General features: G+C 47.5%; 1 protein-coding gene across 1 annotated transcript; it reads left to right on the forward strand.

Moving 5' to 3' along the window:
- Window positions 1-5,452: 5,452 nt before the first annotated feature.
- Window positions 5,453-6,217, forward strand: LOC139535313 (octapeptide-repeat protein T2-like). The gene has a single exon (XM_071334617.1). The coding sequence runs from the start codon at window positions 5,453-5,455 to the stop codon at window positions 6,215-6,217; it is 765 nt and encodes a 254-aa protein (XP_071190718.1).
- The last annotated feature ends 3,227 nt before the right edge of the window (window positions 6,218-9,444 follow it).

A 9,444-nucleotide genomic window follows, 5' to 3' on the forward strand; every position in this document is an offset into this window, starting at 1 on the left:
TAGGGTGCTGTCTTTTGGATGGGATGTTAAACGGGTGTCCTGACTCTCTGTGGTCACTAAAGATCCCATGGCACTTATCGGAAGAGTGTTAACCCTGGTGTCCTGGCCCAAAATCCCCAATCTGGCCCATTCACCCCCCCCCCCCCCTGTAACTATCCCCCAGGTCTTTGCTGTAAATGAGAATGTGTACTCAGTCAACTTACCTGGTAATATAAAAATACTAATATGCCTCTCATGGTGGTGAACATGCACCTTCAGTTTGTTCAAGGTGGGCCCTTATGGCAGCAGTGTTGGAGCAGTTTGTTCAAGGTGGGCCCTTATGGCAGCAGTGTTGGAGCAGTTTGTTCAAGGTGGGCCCTTATAGCAGCAGTGTTGGAGCAGTTTGTTCAAGGTGGGCCCTTATGGCAGCAGTGTTGGAGCAGTTTGTTCAAGGTCTGCCCTTATGGCAGCAGTGTTGGAGCAGTTTGTTCAAGGTGGGCCCTTATGGCAGCAGTGTTGGAGCAGTTTGTTCAAGGTGGGCCCTTATGGCAGCAGTGTTGGAGCAGTTTGTTCAAGGGGGGCCTTATGGCAGCAGTGTTGGAGCAGTTTGTTCAAGGTGGGCCCTTATAGCAGCAGTGTTGGAGCAGTTTGTTCAAGGTGGGCCCTTATGGCAGCAGTGTTGGAGCAGTTTGTTCAAGGTCTGCCCTTATGGCAGCAGTGTTGGAGCAGTTTGTTCAAGGTGGGCCCTTATGGCAGCAGTGTTGGAGCAGTTTGTTCAAGGTGGGCCCTTATGGCAGCAGTGTTGGAGCAGTTTGTTCAAGGGGGGCCCTTATGGCAGCAGTGTTGGAGCAGTTTGTTCAAGGTGGGCCCTTATAGCAGCAGTGTTGGAGCAGTTTGTTCAAGGTGGGCCCTTATAGCAGCAGTGTTGGAGCAGTTTGTTTAAGGTGGGGCCTTATAGCAGCAGTGTTGGAGCAGTTTGTTCAAGGTGGGGCCTTATGGCAGCAGTGTTGGAGCAGTTTGTTCAAGGTGGGCCCTTATGGCAGCAGTGTTGGAGCAGTTTGTTCAAGGTGGGCCCTTATGGCAGCAGTGTTGGAGCAGTTTGTTCAAGGTCTGCCCTTATGGCAGCAGTGTTGGAGCAGTTTGTTCAAGGTGGGCCCTTATAGCAGCAGTGTTGGAGCAGTTTGTTTAAGGTGGGGCCTTATAGCAGCAGTGTTGGAGCAGTTTGTTCAAGGTGGGGCCTTATGGCAGCAGTGTTGGAGCAGTTTGTTCAAGGTCTGCCCTTATGGCAGCAGTGTTGGAGCAGTTTGTTCAAGGTGGGCCCTGACGCTATTCATTTGCTGTCGACTACTGATTCATGCTTTGATTTAGCAAGTTGAGATGTTGCTTATTTAGACTTATGCAGAAGTTTAATTCTATTCTATTTTATTAAGCTTTAATTTATTTTCTTGTTGTTGGGAACCTGCCAGTAAGCATTTCATTGGACTGTGTACACCATGTGTATCCTGTGCATACGACAAAATAATCTTGAACTTGAAGTTTCTTGTTTGATCTAGCGTCCGTTTCAGACTGATTTGAATAACACCATTAGAAGCCGTTTAGGTTGATTTGAATAACACCATTAGAAGCTGTTTAGGTTGATTTGAATAACACCATTAGAAGCCGTTTAGGTTGATTTGAATAACACCATTGGAAGCTGTTTAGGTTGATTTGAATAACACCATTAGAAGCTGTTTAGGTTGATTTGAATAACACCATTGGAAGCTGTTTAGGTTGATTTGAATAACACCATTGGAAGCTGTTTAGGTTGATTTGAATAACACCATTAGAAGCCGTTTAGGTTGATTTGAATAACACCATTGGAAGCTGTTTAGGTTGATTTGAATAACACCATTGGAAGCTGTTTAGGTTGATTTGAATAACACCATTGGAAGCTGTTTAGGTTGATTTGAATAACACCATTAGAAGCTGTTTAGGTTGATTTGAATAACACCATTAGAAGCTGTTTAAGTTATGCTGGGGTATTTATGGTTTTGCATTATATTAGTGTACTCCAGCCAGACTACAGACCTGGGTTCAAATACTATTGGATATCTAGCGATAGGGCTTACCCAATAAATAACTTTCCAAAAAGGACTCATTCATGGTAAACAGGTTGCAGAACTCAACAGACAGGGATATATATCTTCTTAGTTCAGGCTTTATTCCATGATCGGATGAACACACATATACCGATGTTTTGACAGGTATACCGATGTTTTGACAGGTATACCGATATTTTGACAGGTATACTGATGTTTTGACAGGCATACCGATGTTTTGACAGGCATACCAATGTTTTGACAGATATACTGATGTTTTGACAGGTATACTGATGTTTTGACAGGCATACCGATGTTTTGACAGGTATACCGATGTTTTGACAGGTATACCGATGTTTTGACAGGTATACTGATGTTTTGACAGGTATACCAATGTTTTGACAGGTATACCGATGTTTTGACAGGTATACCGATGTTTTGACAGGTATACTGATGTTTTGACAGGTATACTGATGTTTTGACAGGCATACCGATGTTTTGACAGGCATACCAATGTTTTGACAGGTATACTGATGTTTTGACAGGTATACTGATGTTTTGACAGGTATACCGATGTTTTGACAGGTATACTGATGTTTTGACAGGTATACCGATGTTTTGACAGGTATACTGATGTTTTGACAGGTATACCGATGTTTTGACAGATATACTGATGTTTTGACAGGTATACTGATGTTTTGACAGGTATACTGATGTTTTGACAGATATACCGATGTTTTGACAGGTGTACTGATGTTTTGACAGATATACTGATGTCTTGACAGGTATACCGATGTTTTGACAGGTATACTGATGTTTTGACAGGTATACTGATGTTTTGACAGGTATATGTCTGGTCAGCCTTGTCTGGTCTAGCCTTGTCTGGCCTGCCTTGTCTGGTCTGCCTTGTCTGGTCTGCCTTGTCTGGCCTGCTCTGGTCTGGCCTGCTCTGGTCTTCTCTGGTCTGGTCTGCCTTGTCTGGCCTGCTCTGGTCTGGTCTAGCCTTGTCTGGCCTGCCTTGTCTGGTCTGCCTTGTCTGGTCTAGCCTTGTCTGGTCTGCCTTGTCTGGTCTAGCCTTGTCTGGCCTGCTCTGGTCTGGCCTGCTCTGGTCTGGCCTGCTCTGGTCTGGCCTGCTCTGGTCTGGCCTGCTCTGGTCTGCCTTGTCTGGTCTAGCCTCGTCTGGCCTGCTCTGGTCTGGTCTAGCCTCGTCTGGCCTGCTCTGGTCTGGTCTAGCCTCGTCTGGCCTGCTCTGGTCTGGTCTGCCTTGTCTTGCATAACCTCCAGAACCACAGCTGCTCGTTTAAAAGATCATAGTAACTGATTTCAGAAGCGGCGAGTGTGTGTGTGTGTTACGGTGCTGATTAAAGAAGCTTTGGCTTGGAAGACTTGTACAGGAGTGCACTACTCTGTGTCGTTATCATTGGCTAAACGCGTCAGAGATCAAATGTGACTCCACACAAAGACACCATGTTTCATAACAAAGCTGAAGAAATAGAAGGTCAGCATCAGAACCACTGGTGGGTTTCATAACCACGTCTTTATAGCAGTTCAGTAATGATGAGAAGGGAGACAGTAATCAGTTTAACCATTTATCTGGAATGTGATCATCTCAACACACACAAAACCCATGATGCTCTGCGACACAACTCCAATACACCACAGACACAACATCAAACACAGACATTCGGGGCATCAAAATCATGATAGATCTGTGTACTGCACAGGAACAGACACAGGACCCAGACACAGACAGAAACAGACACAGCTACAGACACCAATATGGACAGACACTGACATAGACACAGACACAGAGACAGAGACAGAGACAGAGACAGACACAGACACAGACACAGACACAGAGACAGAGACAGAGACAGAGACAGAGACAGAGACAGAGACAGACACAGACACAGAGACAGAGACAGAGACAGAGACAGAGACAGAGACAGAGACAGAGACAGAGACAGAGACAGACACAGACACAGACACAGACACAGAGACAGAGACAGAGACAGAGACAGACACAGACACAGAGACAGAGACAGAGACAGAGACAGACACAGAGACAGAGACAGAGACAGACACAGACACAGACACAGACACAGACACAGACACAGACACAGACACAGAGACAGAGACAGACACAGAGACAGAGACAGAGACAGACACAGAGACAGAGACAGACACAGACACAGAGACAGACACAGACACAGAGACAGAGACAGAGACAGAGACAGAGACAGAGACAGACACAGAGACAGAGACAGAGACAGACACAGAGACAGACACAGACACAGAGACAGAGACAGACACAGAGACAGAGACAGACACAGAGACAACTTGTATTCTCAGTGTTCACCAAAGTTGTGTTGTGAATCTGGCCTGTTGTGTAGGTTTAGGTTAGGCCTGTCTGCTCTGCCTTTGCCCCAGGAATTTGAAACTGTGTTGGAAGAGGATATGTCCATTGTACTGGCTTTGCCCCAGGAATTTGAAACTGTGTTGGAAGAGGATATGTCCATTGTACTAGCTTTGCCCCAGGAATTTGAAACTGTGTTGGAAGAGGATATGTCCATTGTACTGGCTTTGCCCCAGGCATTTGAAACTGTGTTGGAAGAGGATATGTCCATTGTGGGAAGCTAATCTTTCTAAAGCATTGTTTGTAAAAAGTAAATTGTACAATGTGGCAGCCTCCCTCCCTCCCTGGCATTGCTCTCGTTGTTTGTACTGTGAACAACAGGATGAATGTCTGTCTGTCTTGTCCCCAAATTACACCCTATTCCCTATGTAGTGCACTACTTTTGACCAGAGCCCTACGTGGGGTTTCATTTGGGATCGCAGACTCTGTTAGTATTATTCTGCTATGCACAGCATGACTAGTTCTCTTCATTTCTCATTGTTGTGATTCCTAAGGTTTTTGTGAAGCCTGCCAGGAACAATGATGGGGATATGTGCAAATTCTGCAGCGATCATTACGGTTGGATTATCCTGGGTTATTTTTAACGATGTAAATAATAATTTCAATTGGAATGCCCTTCTGGTTAATGCAATGTTAGACAGACAGACAGAGAAATAACTACCCACAAAGCATCGGTGGGGAAAAGCTATCTAAGTATGGTTCTCAGTCAGAGACAACGATAGACAGCTGCCTCTGATTGAGAACCACACCCGGCCAAACACAAAGAAATACAAAACATAGAAAATGAAGATAGAATGCCCACCCAAATCACACCCTGACCAAACCAAAATAGAGACATAAAAGCTCTCTACGGTCAGGGCGTGACACTATTCCCTTTATAGTGCACTACTTTTGACCAGGGGGGAATAGAGTGGCGTTTGAGATGCAGTCCAAGTCTTCATTGTTCATGCAACAATAAAAGTGTGGTTCACCACATATGATGGGCAGCAGAGAGGAAGACTGGCAGCAGAGAGGAAGACTGGCAGCAGAGAGGAAGACTGGCAGCAGAGAGGAAGACTGGCAGCAGAGAGGAAGACTGGCAGCAGAGAGGAAGACTGGCAGCAGAGAGGAGGACTGGCAGCAGAGAGGAAGACTGGCAGGAGAGAGGAAGACTGGCAGCAGAGAGGAAGACTGGCAGCGGAGAGGAAGACTGGCAGCGGAGAGGAAGACTGGCAGGAGAGAGGAAGACTGGCAGGAGAGAGGAAGACTGGCAGCGGAGAGGAAGACTGGCAGCAGAGAGGAAGACTGGCAGCAGAGAGGAAGACTGGCAGCAGAGAAGAAGACTGGCAGCAGAGAGGAAGACTGGCAGGAGAGAGGAAGACTGGCAGCGGAGAGGAAGACTGGCAGCGGAGAGGAAGACTGGCAGCGGAGAGGAAGACTGGCAGCGGAGAGGAAGACTGGCAGCAGAGAGGAAGACTGGCAGCGGAGAGGAAGACTGGCAGCGGAGAGGAAGACTGGCAGCAGAGAGGAAGACTGGCAGCAGAGAGGAAGACTGGCAGCGGAGAGGAGGACTAGCAGTGGAGAGGAGGACTGGCAGCGGAGAGGAGGACTGGCAGCGGAGAGGAGGACTGGCAGCGGAGAGGAAGACTGGCAGCGGAGAGGAGGACTAGCAGCGGAGAGGAGGACTGGCAGCGGAGAGGAAGACTGGCAGCGGAGAGGAAGACTGGCAGCGGAGAGGAGGACTGCCAGCGGAGAGGAGGACTAGCAGCGGAGAGGAATACTGGCAGCGGAGAGGAAGACTGGCAGCGGAGAGGAGGACTAGCAGCGGAGAGGAGGACTGGCAGCGGAGAGGAGGACTGGCAGCGGAGAGGAAGACTGGCAGCGGAGAGGAAGACTGGCAGCGGAGAGGAAGTCTGGCAGCGGAGGGGAGGACTGGCAGCGGAGAGGAGGACTGGCAGCGGAGAGGAGGCCTAGCAGCGGAGGGGAGGACTAGCAGCGGAGAGGAAGACTGGCAGTAGAGAGGAAGACTGGCAGCAGAGAGGAGGACTAGCAGTAGAGAGGAGGACTGGCAGCGGAGAGGAAGACTGGCAGCGGAGAGGAGGACTGGCAGCGGAGAGGAGGCCTAGCAGCGGAGAGGAGGACTAGCAGCGGAGAGGAGGACTATCAGTGGAGAGGAGGACTGGCAGTGGAGAGGAGGACTGGCAGCGGAGAAGAGGACTGGCAGCGGAGAAGAGGACTGGCAGCAGAGAAGAGGACTGGCAGCGTGAGAAAAACAAGACTTGAAATGCTTCTGTTTGTGTTTTTAGCTCAGCATGCATAACGTACTGTGAGCTACTCCTTTGCCGAACCAGACCAATGTGCATACCATAGTTTAGCCCAATGTGCATTACAAAGCCCAACGAGCATTACAAAGCCTAATGAGCATTACAAAGCCCAATGAGCATTGTGCGTGACATACTGTATGCTATAGGCCACTCCCAGTGCCGAACCAGACCCTGAATCTGTATAGAACCTGTACAGTCTGTTGATGAGGCTTTTGGAGTGTTTTCTGTAATGTCAGAAGTTATGCTGAGTTCCTATAGTAAATGTTATGCATACAAAATAGCAGACTCCATAGGCCATAGTATACATACTGTACAACAATATGAACGCAACATGCAACAATTTCAAAGGTTTTACTGAGTTACAGTTCATATAAGGAAATCAGTCAATTGAAATAAATAAAAATTAGGCCTATGGATCTATGAAATCTATGGATTTCACATGACTGGGAATACAGATCAGAGTATGTGAGCAGAGCGTGCCCAATTTGACTGCAGTGTGGATCCAGATTCCCAGAGGCTGGAGCGTTGGCCTTCTCGCCCGCTCTAATTTCTCTCCAGTAGCGTTCCAGTAACGCTCACTTCATGAACTAAGGCCAGTACCACTCGCTTCATGAACTAAGGCCAGTACCACTCGCTTCATGAGCTCAGGCCAGTACCACTCGCTTCATGAGCTCAGGCCAGTACCACTCGCTTCATGAGCTCAGGCCAGTACCACTCGCTTCATGAGCTCAGGCCAGTACCACTCGCTTCATGAGCTCAGGCCAGTAACACTCACTTCATGAGCTCAGGCCAGTAACACTCACTTCATGAGCTCAGGCCAGTAACACTCACTTCATGAGCTCAGGCCAGTAACACTCACTTCATGAGCTCAGGCCAGTAACACTCACTTCATGAGCTCAGGCCAGTAACACTCACGTCATGAGCACAGGCCAGTAACACTCACTTCATGAGCTCAGGCCAGTAACACTCACTTCATGAGCTCAGGCCAGAAACACTCACTTCAATGAGCTCAGGGTATGCCCGGCCCAGAATTAATTTGTAGTCTACTTGTGTGCTGGTATCTATAGCCCCTTGCTTTAGCTATTGTCTAAATATTTTCATAAAGAAAACTGATAAAACACACAAGTGCTAAATCAAGATGACGTGCAAAGATGAGGACCACAGCAAGAGAGGGAGTGAGATGATGTAGTGTCCACAAGAAAATAATCATTGTGGAATCTGAAAAGACACTTATCTAGAAAGCACGATGGTGCACTTACTACAGTTGAAGTCGGAAGTTTACATACACTGTAGCGGGGTGCGTAATGGGCGGCAGAGAAGTCAGGCGCAGGAGAGCAGAACTGGGTGATAACCGGAGATTTATTATGCAAAAAACCAACAGCATCCAGAACAACAAGATAAATAGGCACAAAAATAACCCGTCGTGCGCTCACGGGGAACGTGCACAAGCACTACAATAAACAATCCCACACAAAGACATGGGGGGGAACAGAGGGTTAAATATACAACAAGTAATTGAGGGAATTAAAACCAGGTGTGAGGAAAAACAAGACAAAACACATGGAAAATGAAAAGTGGATCGATGATGGCTAGAAGATCGGCGACGCCGAGACCAAAGAGCTGTCAAAGGACACCAGAAACAAAATTGTAGACCTGCACCAGGCTGGGAAGACTGAATCTGCAATAGGTAAGCAGCTTGGTTTGAAGAAATCAACTGTGGGAGCAATTATTAGGAAATGGAAGACATACAAGACCACTGATAATCTCCCTCGATCTGGGGCTCCACGCAAGATCTCAACCCGTGGGGTCAAAATGATCACAAGAACGGTGAGCAAAAATCCCAGAACCACACGGGGGGACCTAATGAATGACCTGCAGAGAGCTGGGACCAAAGTAACAAAGCCTACCATCAGTAACACACTACGCCGCCAGGGACTCAAATCCTGCAGTGCCAGACGTGTCCCCCTGCTTAAGCCAGTACATGTCCAGGCCCGTCTGAAGTTTGCTGGAGAGCATTTGGATGATCCAGAAGAAGATTGGGAGAATGTCATATGGTCAGATGAAACCAAAATAGAACTTTTTGGTAAAAACTCAACTCGTCGTGTTTGGAGGACAAAGAATACTGAGTTGCATCCAAAGAACACCATACCTACTGTGAAGCATGGGGGTGGAAACATCATGCTTTGGGGCTGTTTTTCTGCAAAGGGACCAGGACAACTGATCCGTGTAAAGGAAAGAAGGAATGGGGCCATGTATCGTGAGATTTTGAGTGAAAACCTCCTTCCATCAGCAAGGGCATTGAAGATGAAACGTGGCTGGGTCTTTCAGCATGACAATGATCCCAAACACACCGCCCGGGCAACGAAGGAGTGGCTTCGTAAGAAGCATTTCAAGGTCCTGGAGTGGCCTAGCCAGTCTCCAGATCTCAACCTCATAGAAAATCTTTGGAGGGAGTTGAAAGTCCATATTGCCCAGCAACAGCCCCAAAACATCACTGCTCTAGAGGAGATCTGCATGGAGGAATGGGCCAAAATACCAGCAACAGTGTGTGAAAACCTTGTGAAGACTTACAGAAAACGTTTGACCTCTGTCATTGCCAACAAAGGGTATATAACAAAGTATTGAGATAAACTTTTGTTATTGACCAAATACCTATTTTCCACCATAA

The sequence above is a fragment of the Salvelinus alpinus genome, chromosome 12 (assembly GCF_045679555.1).
Source record: "Salvelinus alpinus chromosome 12, SLU_Salpinus.1, whole genome shotgun sequence".
NCBI classification, from domain to species: Eukaryota; Metazoa; Chordata; class Actinopteri; order Salmoniformes; family Salmonidae; genus Salvelinus; species Salvelinus alpinus.

Bases quoted from the DNA above. Each gene is read 5' to 3' on its own strand.
- LOC139535313 (XM_071334617.1), top strand. From the start codon at position 5,453: ATGGGCAGCAGAGAGGAAGACTGGCAGCAGAGAGGAAGACTGGCAGCA.